Genomic DNA, 22,828 nt, shown 5'->3' with positions numbered 1-22,828 from the left:
TGAAACGTATTTAAAACAAAGCATTCTACCAAACGGAGTCTTTTAAAACATATTCCTACTAACACAGTCTATACAAAATAACCAACCAAACAAAATTAATAAAAATCCACCGTTCATATATAGTTTGTTGAATTTAACTAAGGAGTTACCAAACACTCTACATCTGCGTATAGTGTAACCGGCCGTTGTCGTTATCTTGTTACTTTCACGATTTTGACCAGATATGCTGATATAGGATTAAAATAAATGAAATTAAAAAAACCTGCCACTCGTTTACGATATCGTTTACAACAAGAAAACGGAGATTGATTTGTTTGGTTAAAATGAGAGTTTTATTATACCGACATTGGTTAAAATAAGTTCAAAGCATAATTATCTAGACGAATACTATTAGCCATTAGTGTAACATAATGATTTTATGCTATATCCACAAGCAGTTTTTGCAAGAGGGGCTTTACAATTCGGGAGACGCTTTTATTTCAAACTTTTAATCGGGGACTGCGTTTATAACATATGGTCACTGGAGGCGCTGTATAAAGCTTTTCCATAAAATGATAAAAAGATTTTATTTTTTGTGACTTTTGGACATTTTTTGCACGAACTGCCTGCAAATTAAAGTCGTAATGCAAAATATTTGTTGTAGTAAAACCGTAATATTACAGTGTGTTCTATAACGCTTATACATGGCAACTGAAAATAAAATGTATGCTTTTTTCAACTGCAGACGTAAATTAATATTGTAGCTGCATTTTATGTTTTGTTGTTTCTAGAGACAATGGCTGCTATACAAGTTTTGTAAGGTTAACGTGTTGTACATTTCTTAATGCTGTATATATTACTGTGCGACAAGCAAGTTTGATATTGGATTAGTTAAACTGGAAACCAAAATGTCAAGTACTGCCCCGGAAAGTCAGGTGAAAATCGTCACAACTCATGGCTTGTTTTAAACTGTTTGTAAAATATCTTTAAAGTTTGGGAAATTTAAATTATGTTGCTTGGTTTATTAGGTTTTGTTTGTAAAACTTTAGGAGGGTTGTGTTAACTGTGTTTTTTGCTAATTATTATTTCTTTGTTTTCCTAAATTTAGTTGAATTTCTGGTGCTAGTGAAGAATCTCCCCCCCACCTTATTTGCTAACCACTAACTAGGTGTTGATGGTTAGTGGTAATAGGGGTTAGTGGTTATAGGGGTTAGTGGTTAGGGGTTAGCAAATAAGGTGGGGGGGAGACTCTTCACTAGCACTGAATCTTTTATATTATTTAAATCCAAACCAATACATTTTACGTTCCAATTGAAACACTGCACTATTGGTCAATCAGCATAGGTATCCAGTCTATATATTATGTAACCTTGAAGTTACATACGTGGTAACTCGTTAGTGGGCACGAGGTGCATCAAACAGAACACCTGTTTTATTAAAGACCGCCTTTTCCTGCCACATGAGGAAAAATAAGTTACATTCATTCAACTTTCACATACACATGTTTTATTGACAAATATACAAGAAAATCGTATTAAGATTTACCAACCTTTGAAATATTCATTACCAAGTAACAGCAACATATTTATAACAGGACCCAACCAAAGGTGGGCTTGGTGCAAAGGGGATGCGAGTACAAGGTTTCAAGGGATTTAAACTGAAAGTGAACAGCCAGATCTTATTCAAAACCTCAGGTCTTAAACCCAATCCAATAAAAACCCCGGAAAAACTTCCTCAGCCGCATATAACCTCTCCCAGACAGAACCCACTAAAGTCACCCACCCTCAAGTCACCGCCGCATAAATCACCGCTGAAGAATCGTAAGAATGAGAACCAGCATACACCGAATAAATCGAACATATTTGAAATAATGGCAGGCAAAGCAGACATTGGCCCCCCCATCCCCCAGCAACCTCATGCTCCCAAACTCACCTCGCCAGTCAAGAAATCCGACTTGACACTTGATAAAAGCAGGTCAATTATTCCAACGAATGTAAAAAGTGATGATAAGAAATCAAGGTCTTCAGATGTTTCTTCCAAAGAAATTCAATCAAATGTTCGAACCAGCAGAGCCAGGTGAGATAGACTGTAAACTTTTCAAGCTACCAAATACTGGATATATATATTGTGATAATGGTATTCAAAATCACCCAAAGTCATCAAGTTCTGCATTTATTAATTGGCTGATTATTTAACAATTGTTCAAGTTTTTACCTTTAAATTTTATTTAGTCAAATTTGCTGTAATTCTACTTCTATATATTCACATGATAACTGACATCATATTCACAGATCACGATCGACTTCCCGTGATCGGAGTCGACAACGTTGGTCACATGATGAGGAACGAACCAATCTTAGCCGGACGCCAAAACGCAGCCGAAGATCAAGAAGTAGAGATCGATCGTACAGGAGAAGGTAAGTTAGCGTTTGTTTGAAAACTAGGAAGTTTAAAAACTAAATTATGATTGATAGCAGTCACAAATCATAAGCGTTAAACTTGCAGTGAACGCATGATTAGTTCGATGAGCATTTCTCTGGAACAAATATCTTTTCATACAATTTTAAAAACTAACATCACTGAAGATGGTTCAGTTTTAAACTCAAACCTTTGAAATAAAGACAAATGGTGAATTGTGTCATATAGACTATAACAGCTGTAATGTTTGTATCAAGGCAGAGTAAAAATGCGTGTTTGATCCACCTTTTCATACAACTGTTATTAATGTTTAATAACCCTTAAACTTCCATCCACTAGAGAGCCTCGGAGATCACGAGAATTCGTTCGAAGTTCATTCGATTCACGAAAGTCATCGAACACAAATTCAAATGAAAGGTTTAAATAAGTCTGTTTATTATTGGGTTGTGGACAAATACATTATTCATGTGTGTTGTGTATCATATGTTAGCAAACACTATGTTCCATGGGAGATATCAAACCAGTTTATTGGGACGTGTCTCCGTTTTACTCGATGTATTACAGCACATAATTACACCTACTATATTGTTTATAAATGGTAATGAATAGAGCTCAGAGATAAAGCTGTTTTAAATGTTTGCAAATATATTTTTATACTTAGCTTAGATCTTGGCCATTTTTTTTTAACTTATTTTTAATTTTCTTTTTTCTTTTTTTCTACCTCCCCCACAAAGTTCGTGCAAATGTTTGTGTGTATTTGTATGCTTGTGCTATATTTTAAAAATCATTTTCAAATTGTTATCCCCCCTTAGGTCGCACACGAACCGCAAACGTCATGTGACCTCTTCCGATTCGTCAGATGATGACATCACAATGAGAAGAATGAGGGAGCGAAGGTCGGGGAAATCCCCACTGAAATATTCATCCAAGAAAAAGGTGGGGGTTAATGGTACTAAGGTAATCGAGAGTTTTTCAGTTTGCGCAAAATTTGCTCATAAGCAATTAACCGCTGTCTATTTATAATAAATACCAGGTTAAATCATAAATGCTCATCATTATTAGCATTAAAGTTGTAATTGTTGTAGCCCAGTGGTCATCAATTGTTTATAGCATCTTGGGTGTTAGAACTAATAGGCTCACTTTTGCCTAAATCTTAAGTCCAATGACAAGCCTTAAAGTAGCATTTTTGTTTTTTTGTGTTGTTCCCTTTAAGTTTATACTGAAAAAACTGTGAAGCACACACTGGAACATACATTAAATTTTAATATCAGAGCTGTGTTTAACATTTTACTTCGCAGGTAAAACATGAATCCCATGAAGACAAAAAAACGGACAAAACAAGAAAGAAATCTCCAGTCAAAGTTGATACAAATGTTCAAAAGAAAGATAGAATTGTTGAACTAGGTAGATATATTACTAACAAAGTGTATATCTACAAAAGTAAGGCTATCTCTACACTTTGTGTTTGTTTTGCTTAGAAATTATAACGAAGGCTTTAAATTTGTTCATGACGAATTAGATGCATGATTTTGAACTGTGTGTATAGAAGGGTGGGGTAAAATAGTTCATGTTTTTATTTTGTTTTTTGTCCTACCCGGCAATAAACAAAGAATATTTACTGAGTTATATAATCAAAAAGTCCTGACATTACGTTGGGCTGTGTGTGGTATTGAAATGTAACGTTAATGTATAGCCAACAATAGATGTTTGAGGCTTTTGCATTCTTACGATTATACCACCAACATGAAAACCAGTTCCAGCTATTTCAAATAAAAGTCAAAAAACTTTATATCCCAAAATTAGCGTGAATTTCCTCAAAATTAGTGTGAATGCACAGTATAGGCTGATGCTGTTTTCATACTTGCATTGCATTTATATCAAACCATTATCTTATAAACAAGTCACCAGTTATTATAAATAAAAGTCAATAAACTTTATTTCCCCTCCAGGTGTAAGAAAGTCAAGTAGTGAGAAACCAAACAAGAATGAAGTGAAAACAACAAAACCTCAGGTTGGTGGAATATAATGTTGGTTGGTTGGTTGGTTGTGGTGTAAAACAAGTTTTGTATTGCTACCTGTTTAGACAGTATATATATATATATATATATATATATATATATATGGGGGGGGGGGAAGATGGGACACCTTTAGCACATAATATACAAATATCCTGATTGTGCTACCTGTTTAGACAGTGTATATATATATATATAGGGTGGGGGAAGATGGGACACCTTTAGTACATAATATATAAATATCCTAATCGTATTTTTAACAATTAACAACGGTTTATGGAAGTCGTGAGGATATAGTTTCATGATATTTTGAAAGTTCTTTGTTTACTAACGTAACAAACAAAATTCAAATCCAACCAATTGTATCATATGACATGAGGTATATTTTGACTTTTAAATGGCATCGTCAGTCTCTTATTTAAGTACAATGAATAATATAAAAGAGGGTAAGGGGAAGATGGGACACCATTTTATTTTATTTACTCAACCTATTTAGTGGTAAACAAAAAATTATTAAACCATGTCGTCATGACTCCCATAGACCGTTGTTAATTGTTTAAAACATGATCAGGATATTTCGCTACTATGCGCTAAAGGTGTCCCATCTTCCCCCCCACCCTACTGTAAAATAGTAGTGGTTTTGAGATTGCTACTATTACTAGGTTTGCCTGGTTTGTTTTATATTTGTACAGCTATACCTTGCATTTTAGGAATTTTGTCTGTTTTGCAAGGCCAATTTTTTGTGGTTATAGATATCTGAATGTTAAAAGTCATTGCTTGAATGTTCTTTTCTTTCTAGACCATATTTCACCAGTTTCATGTAGTATGGGTTTTGTTCTATTCTTACATGAATCAATATTCGTAAGACATTAAATGTATTCCCTATGGTAGAAATACATTGATTGGTATATATGAGTATGGGTAGAAAAGAATTGTTTAACAAACTGATAAATATTGTTCGTATGTCAGTTTTATAATATTTGCCTGTTGCTGTAATCCTTGTTAATATAATTTAAATAACTATAAATATATATAATATTATATATAGTAGGGTGGGGGAAGATGGGACACTTTTAGCACATAGATATCGAAATATCCTGATCGTGTTTTAAACAATTAACAGCGGTCTATGGGAATCGTGAAGATATGGTTTTATAATTCCTTGTTTATTACTAAATAGGACGAGAAAATAGAGTTAAAAGGGGTCCCATCTTCCCCCACCCTACTTTATATTATTAAAGTGAGTCGCCTTGGTATATGTCATCACCTTTATTATTATATTTTGTTACAACTTTTATTATGTTTAATAGGGTATGGTTGTATGAACATCTGCGTTAATATATATCCAATATTCATTCTACTTAAATAAGAGACTGACGATGCCATTTAAAAGTCGAAATATACCTCATATGACACAATTGGTTGGATTTGAATTTTGTTTGTTATGTTAAGTAGAACAAGATCCTATTATCTATTGCTGTTGACTTTCTATATTGGTTTGAAAACTTTATATTGCCGCTCACATATTAATATATATTTGATTACTTAACATCTAAATTTGTGCCTTTATTCGTTTCTATGTCTGTTATAAAATGTTACTTCTATTAATAGCAACATATTAACTTAGTTAACTTGGTATATTAAAATTAACGCTTTTCTTAATTTAATGAAGACACTACTCTCTAGTTTATATACTACACTGTACTTAGAAAAAGAATAATAAAGTACATCCCCCCCAGTTAAAGAGCGTCATACCAATATATTGTATGTTGTGATTTCTAACTTAAACCAACATTACATTATTTTATATTTACATTATACCTTGTAGCAACAGCAGAATATTAACCCAGTTACTTCACTGCCAGGAGAAGAGCGTTTAACTTCTGTTATGATTCCCCCCCCAGTTAAAGAGTGCTATACCAATATAATGTATATTGTGATTCCTAACTTAAACCAATATTACATATTAACACCATGCATGGTAACAAAATAATATTAATCATCCTCTCTCCTCCCAGTTAAAGAGCGTTGTACCACTAGCTAGCATCGGATGTTGGTTGGAAGACGAGGACGACGAGGAAGAACAACCCAGTGATGAAAAGGTTGGTTTTAGTGGTTGCTTGTGTTTGTTCCTAATATACATCAGTGCATTGATAAGCATTTCCACTAACTTTGAAGCGGAGGTGACATCAGATGTTTGAATACCCCAGTTTTGAATATAAATCATTTTTTTCCCTGCTGTTTGGTGTCTATACAAAAAAGCAGAGCCAAAGTATATTGCATTCACCACATTAATCAATGAGGTTCCCTTATTAATATGAATGTAGCTCAGCTGTATACCAATTTGAATACCCACAATTATAGTTAACAACTTGCATAAACCATACATAATTAATATTTTCCAGAACGAACGAAATGTTTTTGATTCTCTGCTTGTTGTGACATCACAATCGAAACAAACCAACCATGACAATGAAATTTTATTACATCACAATGAAGATCAATCACATCATAATCAAGACAACAATGAACATTTACCAACAGACAACGAAACAGAAAATATTCCAAGTTTTTCCTCTACTTTAAATAACCCCACTGTGAAGGGAAACCCCCCTGTTTCACCCACCCACCTTACCCCACAAGATGACCCACCCGTCGAGAGAAACCTAGAAACCTTAAAAACTCCAAAAAACAAGAATCTTGAAACCGAACCCCCCTCTCCCCAACCTAATCTACACGATCAAGTTCATATTGATGATGAAACAATAGAAGGTATGACATCACAAGCAAATGATAATGATGATTCAACCTCTCAAACACTTTATATAAACAATAACAGTTTAATAAACGGAGATATTGGCAATTATACGTCAGATGAAGATAGCGATGACAAGAATACTGTTGTTGGCCATCAAGATACTAGGGTTAATATGAAAGATCCATCTAATGAGGATACATTGTGCAAAGCTGGTATGATGGATAATGAAGGTCCTCATTCACCTGATGTTAATTATCAAGAAGAAAGTTGTTTACATGGTGGGGCTAATGTGGATGGTGATGTCATAAGGGAAATTCCCCCTCCACCCAGTGATGTCATAAGGGAAATTCCCCCTCCACCCAGTGATGTCATAGGGGAAATCCCCCCTTCACCAAATAGCATAACAGAGGACACACCCAAAGCACTCAGCACGGCGAAAGAAAATCAGGATCAAACTTCTTACAAAGAACCCCCTATTTCACCCTCTAATCCCATTAATGATGTGCCCCCATCACCCACGTTACAATCCCAAGATAACACCGTTACCCCCACACCCCCAATCACCAACCCCACCCCACCCACTATAGAAACATCAGACACACCAGATGAAACGTCCGAACACCGCCGTTCCTTCTCCTGCTCTTTACTCCCCGCTAAGAAACGATGGTTCAAAGCTCTTGCTGAACAAGAAGCCAAACTAGAGGCTGCATCAATTGAACAAGACACAAACCAAGATAAACCGACCAAACTACCAAGTCCCCCAAACATACAAGAACCGAACGAAGACTTCCCCCGTTTAAAATCACCTGATTTCTCAACAAGGGACATTATGACAGCCAATGTAAAACAGTCTCACCCTACTTCGCTACCCAACCATGAGTTTATCCCCAAGCCCCCGGATTTCCCCCCTAACCCCCACGAGCCCCCAAAATACGCCCCAAGCTCCCCAGAATCTCCTTTATTCTCCCCTGGGTCTGAGAGCCCGTGCATTGCCCCGCAAATGACGGCGTTTGATGACGCAAGCTCTGGTACGGACGAAATGTGCGACCCAATATCAATAAGAATACCCGTGGATGATCATGGTAGAGTAAACGACACAAACCAGGTAAAGTTCTTTCTATAAAATGTCATTAACAAATATCATACCAGATTTTAAACTTCTCAAAGCACATTCCTTTAACGTTATCTAAATAATCTGCACCATTGACTTTTTGCTAATAATTCTAAAAATATAAGTTTAAAAAACAGTAAAAAAGACAAAACACACATAGTCCACATTTTTTATGGAGGTTTTTAACAAGGTTTGAGTATAGTAAACTGTATTTACACAAAATGCTTTAACACTTCTTCCAATCTAGAATACTGAACTTGAAGTAACTGGGAGTAAAATGGAATTGGATGTTACTTTAACACAAGATAATCAAGATGCTGTCAATGATAAACAAGCCAATAATACAGGTAGATTGTAATAACTTCTATATTGTTTAAAGCTTCTGAAAGTGTGTTCTCTGTCACAAAAACAAGGCAAAAACAAGGTATTGGTCTAAAGCACTGCCCTAACTTAACTATCAAAAATGTTGGTTACTTTAATTATTAAATTGCCATATGGGCTGTTTTCTGAATGTTATATGCCTAACAACAGCACTTTTTATAACCTATCTTACCTACTATTGGTTCCTTTGCTTCAACCCAGTGGTCACTGATAGGTTGAAGTATTGTAGCAGTGTAGCACCCTTGGATGTCGGAATAATGGGCAGCTCTGGCCCAATTTTAAGGTCCTATGATATCCCATGTAAGACCTCATCTATATAGAATACAACAGTTTATATAAATGCATTAGATACACTGTATAACACATCATATTAAACAGAACCCACCATAGATTCAGTGTCTGATGCTTCAAACTCTGCTGTGGATGAAACTGCTGAAGGTGATTTATCTTCTACATTAAAATAGATATTAACTGATAACACTAACTATATATTGGATGCTGTGCATGTGTTTTGTTCTTATTGTGTTTTACGAATTTTATTCTGTTCAAATTTTGATTATATAAGTTTTTAATTAAGTTCGAAAAGAAAAGACTATTGTTCTTGTAATTCAGGTTAAAGTTGACTAATTTTTTTTGATTATTTGTCCCATTATGTTAACTTGTTATACTCTTAGTCTTAATGCAGGTAAAGCCATTTTGAATTGTATATTTTAAACATGTTTCACAATGCTTATATTGCTTTTAAATGTCGTATTTATGGGAATTGTAGTCATGTTTATTGCCTTCCATTTGTTGTACTGGAAATTTATGGCAACATTATTTTATTTATAATAGATTTTCTGTAAAATATTGAAATATTTTGAATATTGTTGCCATGTTACACAAAGTACCCTTAGTCACCAAACCTGGGGTGGCAGGGTGGGCGAGCTTTCCCCAGAATTTTCTACACTTCATCAATCAGTAAACATTACAAATTACAACCAATAAGTTAGATTTGTTTCACAGGATAGTGTGTCCAGCTACCCCTGCCTCCCCTGTGTTTTATAAAGTTTGTCGCCTATGTATGTATGTGTTAATAGAATTGTAACATTAAATGTTTTAAAGGAGTTGTAACAATATAAACCATACAGGTCGGCGACGATCGGCACGCATTATGACGAAGATGCAGAAACGTAAATCGCGATGGTCGTCCCGTCCACAAGGAGTGGATTCACCAACTCCTGAAGTTTGCTTTGTTCATTTATATTTGTAAAACTTTTCCTAGTTTTTTATTCTGATTTTTTCAATTTTTGTTTTAATTATTATGTTTTTGGTAATTGTTATTTTTCCGAATGACATTTTTCAACGCAACATTTTAATGTGAATTTTCCAGTTAGCTTTTCCAAGATAGCTGTACAAATTTATTTGCCAACAGCAGAATATATTATTTGAATTTTTCCCATTTTAATATTTTCTTTTTATACAGATTCAAAGCAAAACTGAAAACATGGATTTATTATTTGACCAACAACAACAACAACAACAACAACAACAAGAAGAAGAAGAAGATAAAGTAAAGACAGTTGGTGAAAAGTAAGTAATATCATCCTGGTATAAAACAGTGAGTAAAATCAACATGTTTTTGCATTTGATATTTTTATCCTGGACAGAACAATTTTTTCTTTTCTATCTTTCGCGTTTCTATCTTTCGACCTACCATGTCAGCCGAACCTTTATTTATCAATGCTAAACTAAAACCAATTATGAAATATTATGATTCTTATAATTTTGGCCAGAATTTTCCCTTTTTTAACTTTGCCATTATTTGTGTTGCCTAATTAGTTTTATATTTGTTAACACTGTGTTACTTTTAGTGCATTGAGCAACACTGCAAGTCCTTCATTTGAAGCTATCAGCGATAATATTTATCTTTGTGAAAAGTAAGGCGACTCCACACACTGTGTGTTTATAACTTATAAAGTCTGTTATAGCCGTACCCCTGCAGCACTTTAGCGATGCTTAAGCGTGTGGTATGCCAATATAATGTTAATGTAAACATTAGCATTTGTATTACTTGTATTGGATTATCATAGATTATGTAAGTTACCACAAGGGTGAAACATATATTAGCTTTCTAATTTAAACATTTGACTTCCCAAAAAAATACACACACACACACACATATATATATATATATATTACAGTGGGGTAAGATGGTATATGTTTTCATTTATCGTTTCATTTGGTAGTAAACAAAGAATATTTACAGAATTTTATAACCCAATCCACGATTAGGAAATACGGGATATTATATGCTAATGGTATCCATCTTACCCCACCCTATTATATCTTATTTCAGCATGTACACCACTATAGGCAGTTTCAGCTTAGTTTATTGCTTGTTGTAAATTATATTCTTGAGCCAAGAGATTGTGAGATTCTGTTTTATTTTGTTTTGCCAGAATTTTGCACCGAAGTTTTTGCTGTATGTATGTTTCTGTGTTTATTGGTAACATGTTGTGTATTTTGATATAATTTCTAAATTCACTGTTTATATACTTGTTCCTACTGTTGAGCATATCGGTGCCTTTTATTGTTTGACCATGAAAATTCACTTTGGCAATTTAGTAAATGACTTGAAATTACCACGAAAAACAATTTTATCTACGATTAGCTAGTGGCAGAAAACGTAAAAATCTGTTAAAAATTTTAAGTCTACTCTGGAATTTATGATATATTAATGTGACATTGTGCGGGTCAACGCATGTGCAATAGATCTCTTGTGGAAAATTTGTAGCATTTGCCAAACGCCATGGTGAATTTCTGAGGTCATTTTTTAATCACTGTGGTTTATTTGTGCAATAAATAAAAGGTGCTTCATATTAGGTGTTAAATTATATACAATGTGATGATATTTATAACAATGTCTTATAGTTCCTACTATGCAATTGTTTTGTTTCAAATAAAATTTAAAAATACGACTTGTGATTTGATAAAAAGTTTAAAAAATAGAAACAAAATTCAGTATAGTAGCTTCGTATAAAAAATAGCTGAAAAATATTTATATACAGACACGGTCACAGGATAAGTCTTTTCCTGTAGCAGTAAATGGGATATAAAGATTAGATGGTGAGGTTTTAGCTAAATAAAGTAAGAATTGTCACAGAAACTTGGGTGTACATGCTCATACACACAACCTCTAACTAAAACATTCATGTACTTATTCAAAACTATATATTTCTTTAAGTAACTTTCTATTTTTTTACAGGAAAAAGTCGCGAGTTCGGAAAGAAATTCGCCGAATGGTTTGTGAATGTGACAACAATGAAGATGGGACACCGTGTGGAAGCGATTGCTTAAATCGACTTCTAATGATCGAGTGTTCGGCACGTTGCCCACTTGGTGAGCAATGTCAGAATAAAAGGTGAGAGTGCTGTGTTGGTGTGGTGGTTGTATGTGTTTTGAATAGGGGTCATTTCGTACACTTCATGTGTGTTGTTAAGTTATAATATAAGTGTCTTTTTATACACAAGACACACATGGTGTATTCATACACCTCATGCTCACTGTCGAGTTATAACATGGGTGTCTTCTTATACACCAGACGCACATGGTGTATTCATACACCTCATGCTCACTGTCGAGATATAACATGGGTGTCTTCTTATACACCAGACACACATGGTGTATTCATACACTTTATGCTTCCTGTTGAGTTATAAAAAAATCTTTTTATAAAATAAACATATGTAATGTACAAATAAGAACATAGGTATCAAACCTTTCTTAGCAAGTCTTATGTCTAAGATCATGCACTTGTCTTTGAGTTTATCAAAATATTGCTAAATTTATATATTCAACACCAGGTTCCAGAGGAAGCAATACGTACCGACCGAAGTCTTCCAGACTAAATGGAAGGGCTGGGGAATCCGCGCTACGGAGAATTTATCACCTGGAATGTTGGTGATGGAATATTGTGGGGAGGTGTTGGACCTCCAGGAGTTTGGACGACGCTCGTTGTTGTATTCGAGGGGAAATCAACAGCATTTTTACTTCATGGCTTTGTCTCAGGATGAGGTTTGTAGAAATGTTTATTTTGGAAATTTCTTGTGGTATAAACAGTAGAAAAAACTTATCTTAATCTGTATGCTGTCATTTTTCGGAAATTTTTCTTTATTTTTCAAAAATATGCTTATAGGTTATGTTTTACTAATGGGTTGTCGTACCCTGTTTATGATGTGCTACTCTGCAGAACTTCACTCTATAAGAATAAAACATAAATCAGATTTTTTGCATTGGAAAAATTATAAAAATATAAGTTGTAAAATAGATCAAATCTAGAAAAAGCTAATGCAAAAAAACTATATAAATTCAAATAGATTTTAACATACACATATTTTTTACGCATAAGCTATTACGAGCTGCTTACTTTGTATGCGTATTAATGTCTTGTAAGGTCTGTAACAATCCTCATTATTAGATCATAGACGCCACAACCAAGGGCAACACGTCACGTTTCATCAACCATAGTTGCGACCCAAATTGTGAGACGCAGAAGTGGACGGTGAACGGAAGATTGAGGGTCGGATTCTTTACTATGAGGGATATTAATAAAGGGGAGGAAATAACTTTCGATTATCAGTTTCAACGATACGGGTTAGTGGGGGTTCATAAAACGGTTTCTGCTAGTGTAGCATATTTCTTAATACTGTGAAACATTTCTGTTTTTTATCCCCACACGACGGAGCAATTGCAGTCGTTGTTGCATGGGTGTATTATTTTGTCTACTGTATTCCCCCATACAAGTTACCACGTATATAACTTTGTGGGTAATTGTTTTTTTGTACAGCTGACAATTTGGACAACCTATTAGGCACCCCGTAGGATTCATGCCCACATTGGTAACAGCTGAGAGCCTTGAATTTCTAAACTCTGGCCTTGTGGCAGACGGGCCAATCACTACGCCACGCTGCAATAATAATCCTGAAAATATTAACAGCAAAGAAGCGCAAGCTTGCTACTGTGGGTCGAGTAACTGTCGGGGTTATTTGGGGAAAGCCCCTGATGAGGATGATGATGTCATAGCTGATGATGTCATAGCTAATGATGTCACATGTGTTGATGATGTCAGCAAGTTTGAAGATAACTCAGCGGTTATTACATCGGTTGCCACGGAAACAGGAAGGAAAAAGAAAAGGAAACGAACTTTTAAAGATGATCCGGTAATATATGCTTAGTGAGGAACTAATTTACTTAATGGTAAAACAAAGTAACGAACTTTTTATGCCTATAAAGCACATAAGAATTGGGTACTCGGGTGAAGAATGGTTTGTCAGTAAAATACACACAGGGATTTTTATCCTTTACAAATATATATATACATTGCAGAATATTTGAAAAAATTACTTAATGTTTATATTCTTTACAGCTTGAAAGTGAAATATCTGGTTTAAAATCTGGTTTGCAATCGAATAAAGAGGTTCTTGTGTTGTCACGGTCGATGGTTAAATGCGAAACAACAGCCCACCGGTTGCTTTGTCTCAATGTGTTGAGGAAAACTGACAACCAGGGTTGTTTAAGGTGGGTGGGTTAAAGGATGTAATAAGAAATATTATTAAAGGGGAGGAAATAACTTTTGATTATCAGTTCCAAAGATAGGGGTTAGTGGGTGTGCTCAAGCTTTTTCTACTAGCGAAGAATTTGCTTCTATAATGTTGTTTTGTCGCTTATTATTTTTAACAGCCACAGTGCTGATCAAAATACCTGTTATTTTGTAAATATAGGTTTTAGTGTTGTGTTCATTAATCACTTAAAATTCACATGAAATGCGAAAATGTGTGAGTGTTTATCCACTACACTTAAACTAGGTAAAAGTTTATGATGAATGCCACTAATCTATATTATGGCAGCAATGCCACAGAATTCACTTTTCAAAGTCTTAGATTGAGTAACAACACGGGTTTCCTAATTCTTTGACTGTGATATCCCCAGTATATTAACTGTTTCATTCATTTCACAACGTTTTTCCCTAATTTCTGTATTTTTATATTTTTGAGGAAAAATTAATATAAACAATATATATATACGTTTTTTCTCCCATCCAGATCCTTCCTTCAGTTCCACGGCCTTCCATTACTTTGGAGTTGGATGGTGGATCTTACTTCGTCATCATCCGATGTTAACTCATCTTATTTCAAGCTTAAGATGGAAATATTAAACGTATTATCCATGCTACCCATCAGTAACCTTAACATGCTACAAGACAGCAAAGTTATCTCAATGGTGAGAAGGTGGGCTGAGGAAGGTATGTCTGGAAACACTGCAGCTTTTTAACTGGCATCACTTTTTATAAACATAATTTTTTTTATTGGGTGCTCTAAGTAACTTGAATAGGTGCTAAACTTGGATGAAGTCTTGCCAAATGGTAAATATTGGAATAAAGGTGGCTGTACACAGTATCCGGCATGCGAGTTCGCTTGGGAAGTCGTATGCAAACCCATTACCGAGTTCCACATGCGGCAGCGAAATCCGGACAAAACAGACAAAACGGACGAATTCCGGATACTATGTAAAGCCACCTTTAAAGTAACCGATTACACAAAGTTTTCATATTGACCTAATTGGCAACACTTTTTACAAACACCACGTTTTTTGTTGTACGAGACATTCCTAAGCTATTTTTAATTATGATCCCAAAGGACAAAATGGTGGGACATCTTCAGTTCTTTAAGATTACAATCATAGAATTGCCACAATTTTTCTATTTCTTTAATATGGCTGGCAGCAACATCAAATATTTAAACTACTGGTTTAAAGCACAAGTGTTGAATTTTCAGTTCATGCAATTCAACTCTCATTATTTTGTAAGATAAGTCGATGAGAAACAGTTTATGTCGTTTTGCATCTTGATCTTGATTTTATGTAATATTGTCAAATTTTCCTTGGTTTTTCTTGAAAGATCTGGTTGTAAAAGACGAATGTTGGAACAGTAACTTTAAAACACATTTGGCAACACTATTTTTAATGTTTGGCATCACTGGGTTTAACCGAAGTATATTTAATACAGAGCTACCCACAGTAGTTCCAACGGAAAGCGAATCTGAACGAGAAACGTCCAAACCCGATGTTCTTACTTCAGGGGAATCCCCAACACAAACATCCGATAAACTTGACGTGAATAATTGTGAAAATAAGGATGAGCTGGAGGTGGCTGGTGAACAACAGACATCAAATATAGAGGTTTGATATTTATGTATTTTGTTTTCTGTGTAATATGGCACTTTAGGGGTCTGGGGTTTAAGTCAGAGTTTGTCCATTAAGCAAAATTTAAATAACTGAATCAATTGGTAAGAATGCTTGTGTTTTAAATAAAGATTACTTAGCCTTCTTCTGTAATACACGTTTATATTTAAATGTAACTTCGTTATCCTTGCATGTCTGGGTAACGACAGTCCTAATAACAGGAGACACGGGTGTTCTGTTATTGCTTAAATATTTATTCTTCACAGACAACCAACACTAATGTTGAGAATCCTCCAGAAAGTTTGACGGACCTAAATTCACAAATCGTGAGCAGCGCTGAGAACCTTCTTTATTCCTGGAAGGATTTGAAAGAAATCTACAGGTTTGTGATGTCATACTTTTAGGTTAAACATTATAATTGAAGTCTGACATCACATAGAAATTTCAACATGACATCATAATTATATAATTAAATTTATTTTTTTTCGCAGGTTTCATTATTTTATAGAAATTTTACAAGTTTTAATCATTTTCCGATTTTATTTTGATAATTTTTTTTATAACTAAATAATTTATTTTCAATAATTAATAATATTTCTATTCCATCCAGAATACCGAAGCGACAACAGAGCGTGGACGCACCACAAGGTGGGGAAAGTGAGCGCAGCGTTGAAGAACGATCAAGCTCGCAAGCATCCTCTCCCAGTGTTGTTAATCATGACGGCAACACTGGCCATCATTATGATGAATATTATGACAGGGATAGAGACAGAAGGTAGATTGTGATGTCATCATTAAACTTATTTTCTCATTGACAACATTTTTTGTCATGTTTTCTAACTTTCGAGTCATGGTTCCATTATTTTACACCATAATAAACACTCAACAGCTTTGCTAAATGATTTTTTTAACAAATACTAAATTCCCAGCAAACATAAATCAATGCACACCGATGGTGTAGCAAGGAGATTTATATTTGCCATTATCTTAACTATAGTTTACTCCATGCTATCATTTAGTTAAACACGGCGGGTAGTATTGAGATTTAATAATGCTTAGCAATTACTCTGAACAATATGAGTGCTAGATCATGGCCAATCCATAGTTGTCTTACGATGTTATCTTCCTATTCTTTGTGGTTGAGGTTCTGCAGCGTGGCATGCTATGGGTTCTGGGACTTGGGCTAGGATTGGCCCATTTCCTTAAATACAATGTTATGTAACAGTCAGCAATATCTTCTTATAATTCATTTACATAAAACTTTTTATAGAAGTCGTGAACCTGACCGGGATCGGTCAAGAAGGTCACCACTAAGGGGCAGAAGAGACAATGAGTCCAGACCAAACCGACAAAGTTCGAATGAAAACGGTATTTTGTGTTTTTATTCATGCTGTAATAAACATGGTGTATAAAATAAGCCATAACATGGGTGTTTTCTTATACACCAGACACACATGGTGTATTTATACACCTCATGCTCACTGTCGAATTATAACATGGGTGTCTACTGTCTTCTGATACACCAGACACATATGGTGTATTCATACACCTCATATTCACTGTCAATTAACACAACCCTCCACACAGGTGGTAAGTACGCATGGTTAAACGCGTCTTCAGAAAAATCGAGCAAATTATCGCGAGAGGAACACCGGCGACAGTTTGAGCGCGACGTTCGTCACCGAGAAGACAGATCGTCACGCAAACGTTGGGATGTCAAGTCCACGACTGCAAGCCAAGGAATATGGCCGCTACCTGCGCCTACTGTCACTACTTTGTATGTATAGTTATTATTTATTACTAGGGGGATAATGGGACAACTCTAACCCAAATAGAACGTTTGCAGAAACTGGTGGTTTGTGTATAAACTACCAACAGAACATACCTCTATTGTTGAATGTTTTTAAATAAATAGCCCTTCCGCCAATATATTATAAAAATATCATATTGTGTTTCAATATTTATTTGTAAAGATGCCATATTTTAGGTTTCATATTATCAAAATAAATTTTAATCCATTTTATTTTTAGGGGAATGTCAAAGGTGCCCCTCCCACCCCCCCAAGTTCTCCACCAAACCCCGATCCTATCCACACCCCCTATCACCACCCCCACACCCCAAACCTCAAGCACCTTTACCCCTAGTGGGTACTCGGGCAACCTTATTCAAATAAACCCCCAGCCCCCTCCTGTCAATCAAACAAACCCAATTTACACGGGATTCCCCCAAGCCACTCCAACTGCAGGAAAAGGGTTACTTCCGGTAATTTCCCTGTTTAGATACTATTCTGTATAAAGGATAACTTCTATGTTGGGACTGTGTTCCGAGACCTTGGATTTAGGCTAGAATTGGCCCATTACCGAAATACCCAGACTGCTTATATGAATATATATGAATGAAACATGCTTCATATGTGATTTAAATTATTAGTTGAATATAAATGTTAAAGATAGTAAGTTACTCCTCATATATATATATATATATGTTTTAATTCCAAAATTATTTTTAGACTCCATTAATGCTCCCAACAAACAGTGTTAACCAGGGACCTTCAGTTGGTGTTTTAGCTTCCCAACCCCAGGTAATTAAACGTGTATTTATTTCATATAAAATATTTATTTAGTGGGAAATATTCTTTAAAAGCTTTTAAATAACTTCAAAATGCAATATAACTTGTCAATGGACAAGGTCTTGGATTTAAATTTTATCCATTGACATCAAGTTAATGAACAGATTCTAAAATGGTCCATTGCCATTTTGGCCCATTGCCATTAAGTTAATGAACAGATTCTAAAATCAATGCAAAGAAAATAAGAAGTCCGAGATTAACATCATACTAACTTTCGTTCATTATTTGAAAACAGCAACAAGCCCAGGCCCAAGGAAACTTTTCCCAACAAACGATTACTCAGCAAATTATTCAGCCTCAACAAACAATGACTCAGCAGATAGTTCAACAGCCTCAAACTGCTCCAAACCCGGTAATTTTGTGTTTAATATTATGGATTTATTTGTTAATATGTGAAGACATAAATTCTGATGATTGAATGCACATCAACCTTTAAAATTCCTCCTGAAATTGAATGTCTGTCTGTGGCTTGCAAATGTAACAAAAATCCAGAATATATGGCAAAGGCCACCAAACAAACTGTTACATTTGTTCATTATGTTTATTATATAAATATATTTATTTCATATTATCAATGCTTATGTCATCATGTTATAACACAGGGTGTTACTATACTTGGCTCACAAGGTGGACAAGCTATTGTACTTCTAACAGCAGAGCAACTGCAACAGGTATGCATATGTAAAAAAAGAATAATAATTACCCACAAAGTAACATACATGGTAACTTGTAAGCTGGCACGGGGTGTATGAAACAGAACACCCGTGTTATAACGACTGTCGTTATCCGGCCACGCGAAGATAAAGTAAGTTGCATTCAATTCAATATATTTTGCATTCAAGTTGTGCTTTACCTACTACAACGTACAATATTGTAGGGGTTGGCAAATTGTAACTTTGTGCCAGAGTGGCATTTTATTCTGATTCAACAGATATTACAAACTATTGATTTACCTTTACTCATATTTCTGCCACCCATTTGTAAAACTACATAACTTACATTGCCATAAACCTATCAATTTACCAATAAACCAACTCTCGTCTTTGCCACTGCTACTACTTGAGGTGGCTGTACACAGTATCCAGCATGCGTGGTCGTGTGCAAACCCATTACCGAGTTCCGCATGCGGCAGCGAAATCCGGACAAAACAGACAAAACGGACGAATTCCGGATACTGTGTACAGTCAGGTTTGTAGCGACCCAATTACAAATTAAACTTTTATTTCCAGCTAACTGGTCAAAATACTTCAAGCCAGCCATCCACCCAACCACAAGCCACACAACCTCAACAAATACAAAACCAAATGCAGCAGTTACAATTACAACAACAGATCCTACAAGAACAAAACCTAATTCAACAACAAATGCTGCAGAACCAGCTCCAACCTTTAACATTACAAACCCAACTTGCACAGCAGAATCTACAGATTCGATTACAACAACTACAATTGCAGCAACAAGCTTTGCAGGTACATTGGGATGGTGCTTAAATACCTAAGGGAACTTTTGTATATGGGTAATGTCCTATGTTAAGGCACGTTAGGGCACCTGGTATGTAGGCCAGAGTTTGCACATTAACCACAAAATGCCCTCATATAAAATACAATCGAATAGAGATTCATTGCTCATTATGAGGGTTTAAGTTCAGTTACCATGTTTGCTTTATTACTTGTGTTATTACTATTTACCATAATATGGCAAAACACTGGCTAAATTTAAACATAGAATAAACTAAATTTATATTAACTTGGTTTATTATTATTAACAATACAATATAACCACAGCAACAATCCACCCAACCCCAAGCACTTCAGCAAGTGATACAACCAAGTCAACCCATCATAGATGCCCCAACACCCGCAGCCCAATCTGCATTTAACCCCCCTACAGCAAGCCCCCCATACGAGGTACAGCCCCCTGCCAAACCCGCCTCACCCCCACGAGACCCGAGACCCCCACGTTTACCCAGGAATTGGAAATCAGCTACGGACGCCGAAGGGAGCGTTTATTATTATCATGTTATTACAAGGTATATGCCAGCATTAATGTTCTTTACACTATGTAGATATGAAAATGTGTGTTATAATGGAACGGTGCTGGAGTGGTGGGATTTGTGATTAAAATGGTACTAGTCTCAATTATCGAAAAACAGCATTTTTCAGTTACAATGGAAGTGCCCACCACTAAGTCACATTGCCGGACTTAAATGTAGTTAAGCTAATGTGTTTATATGTAAGTGTTCCAGGTTTACAGCTGAATATGGTTAGTACTGAAAATCCATAGTTGACAAAAAAAACAAGAAAACAAGGGTTGGAGGCATTTTAAGAGTTATAGGGGTCATGAGCTTGTGACTTTTATATTGAGATATAAAGCATCTAGCCTTCATATTCTCCAACCACAGGAAGACACAATGGGAAGCTCCATCCTGGGACGCTGTGGATGACGAGGAAACTCTGGTGAAGAAACCGAGTGAAGCCACCAATAGTGTTAATGATGGGAAACAAAAGGTGGGGGCTGTGACAAATCAAACATTGTTGGGAATAAGTGTAAAAAATAACAGTTATAAAGATCAACACTGATTATCTGTTTTACTGCTAAATGGTACAAAGTGGTAGCGGTTGGCATGGGCACAGTTTGTGTATAAGCCAAGAGGTCACCATTCTAGGCTGCCTGATACTAAATTAAGCCCATGTCCGCTTGAAGTGAAATTTATTGTAGTTTAAGGATCTTCTGGCAAACATTAATTTGCACATTGATGAAATTATAAAGTTCCAGAGATACGTAACTTTGCATCTCATTAACACAAGTTTCAATTCCACCTTAGCCGAGTGAGAACGCAGCTGGGTCGATCACTGAAGAAGCAAAGAAAGCTCGCGAAGCTTTTCGAAGCAAGATGTCCCAACATATCGTGTATTGTTTGAATTCATATCGGAAGCCTGAATGTAAGATCGGACGAATCACTTCAACTGAAGATTTTAAACGACTTGCAAGAAAGGTTAGTGGATTTTAAGTTTTTGTTGTTTTGTGGTGTGTTTTATTTATTTCTATGAAAATGCTACATCATTAATTCAAGTATTTCAACACATTATATATTTATTATACTTGATATGGCAGTTATTTTCTGGTTTATATTCAAATAAGTTTGTGTGTTATCCAAGATAGAATGTATGACCTTTTAGGGAAAATAATAAAACACGACTTAGGTAATTTAGGATGTTTAATGTGGTATAGAAAATCTAGGGTAGGCTATTGTTTTAATAAACATAGAAGCATATTCTATGGAAAGCGGTTTATGAATTCTCTCTTTTCAGCTCACCCACAATGTCCTGATGAAAGAGATTAAACAAGTAATAGTTTGGGAGGACTTAGAATATAATGCCAATGTAAAACATAAGGCAAAAGAATATGTTAAGAAATACATGGCGAAAATGGGGCCAATTTATAAAGCAAGAGATGATGATGAAAAAACTGAAAGATAACATCGAATACTGCCAAAGTTTTAGTTGGAAATCTGTTTAAAAGAATGAGCTGCTGGAACTGTGGAAGGTCCGGGGTTAAAATACTCTCGGCGTTTCTGGCTGTATGGTGTAATCGATTAGCTGCTAATGGATAATTACATCTGAAATCAAGTTTAGTATTTTCAAAATACATAGTTTATATTAACAGCTAAATAGCTACAAGTGGTATCAAATTGGCCTACAGCTACATTCTGTTCTTTTCCAATATTTCTTGCAACGTTTCCTATTTTTGTGCCATTACGTTCGTAATTATGGTTGTTCGACCTTAATTAAAAGTTAGACTTTTTCTACACCAATTTTACAAATGTGTTTTGGTTTGTTAGTGTAGGTACAGGATACACAATGTATTTAAAGTGCAAAGTTTTTAAATCGTTCATTTCGAGAAAACGAAATGCATAGTGGAGACTATGTATTAAAGGAAGAGTACAAATTAACCAAACAATGGTGTAAATGCATTGAAAATAAATACAAAGTTTCAAGCAACAACTCCCCTTGCACGTAAAAATATTCCCGCGTTTTCAAAATTTAAATTAAGCTAAACCGGATATTTGCAAACCCCTCGTGTTGCACATAATGTTGATTTATGCTAATTTTTTGGAAATTTAAGTGTATAAGTTGTCATATCATATATATATATTAATTAACACGATGCATAACAGCTAAAAATAATGGATTCGGTTCACTTTAATGCAAAAAAATCATCAAAAACTAGCCTAGGGTTTGAAAAAAGATTGTTCTAAATTTGCGGTTATACTAGCTTGTATCTGGTCCAGTTACTGTGATTCGTTGTTTGGTCGG

At 35.2% G+C, this 22,828-nt stretch overlaps 1 protein-coding gene across 2 annotated transcripts; it reads left to right on the top strand.

Moving 5' to 3' along the window:
* The first annotated feature begins 733 nt into the window (after positions 1-733).
* On the top strand, positions 734-22,326 carry LOC149730572 (uncharacterized). Of its 2 annotated transcripts, none has more exons than XM_089885316.1 (34): positions 734-914; positions 1,574-2,055; positions 2,271-2,396; positions 2,737-2,814; positions 3,210-3,354; positions 3,696-3,801; positions 4,347-4,408; positions 6,431-6,514; positions 6,818-8,275; positions 8,529-8,628; positions 9,041-9,100; positions 9,793-9,887; positions 10,128-10,234; positions 10,516-10,581; positions 11,910-12,065; positions 12,508-12,718; positions 13,122-13,297; positions 13,641-13,863; positions 14,070-14,221; positions 14,746-14,945; positions 15,708-15,880; positions 16,150-16,265; positions 16,494-16,658; positions 17,154-17,251; positions 17,471-17,660; positions 17,914-18,145; positions 18,393-18,464; positions 18,748-18,864; positions 19,115-19,183; positions 19,742-19,981; positions 20,297-20,541; positions 20,914-21,019; positions 21,337-21,507; positions 21,824-22,326. In XM_089885316.1, the coding sequence occupies exons 1-34, from the start codon at positions 888-890 to the stop codon at positions 21,989-21,991; spliced, it is 6,276 nt and encodes a 2,091-aa protein (XP_089741442.1). In that variant the 5' UTR covers positions 734-887; the 3' UTR covers positions 21,992-22,326. The 2 variants fall into 2 exon arrangements, with proteins under 2 accessions (XP_089741442.1, XP_089741443.1); XM_089885317.1 differs by having other exon boundaries at positions 735-914; positions 3,210-3,333.
* The last annotated feature ends 502 nt before the right edge of the window (positions 22,327-22,828 follow it).

Source organism: Ciona robusta, chromosome 9, assembly GCF_009617815.1.
Source record: "Ciona robusta chromosome 9, ASM961781v2".
In the NCBI taxonomy this organism is placed as follows: domain Eukaryota; kingdom Metazoa; phylum Chordata; class Ascidiacea; order Phlebobranchia; family Cionidae; genus Ciona; species Ciona robusta.
This window is presented reverse-complemented; position numbering and strand designations above follow the sequence as displayed.

What these genes read in the sequence shown, in the direction of transcription:
- LOC149730572 (XM_089885316.1), top strand. Translation starts at nt 888, where the DNA reads ATGTCAAGTACTGCCCCGGAAAGTCAG. An exon ending in GTAAAGACAGTTGGTGAAAA is followed by an intron (nt 10,235 to 10,515) that starts GTAAGTAATATC and finishes TGTTACTTTTAG; the next exon opens with TGCATTGAGCAACACTGCAA. An exon ending in CAGGAAAAGGGTTACTTCCG is followed by an intron (nt 18,146 to 18,392) that starts GTAATTTCCCTG and finishes AATTATTTTTAG; the next exon opens with ACTCCATTAATGCTCCCAAC.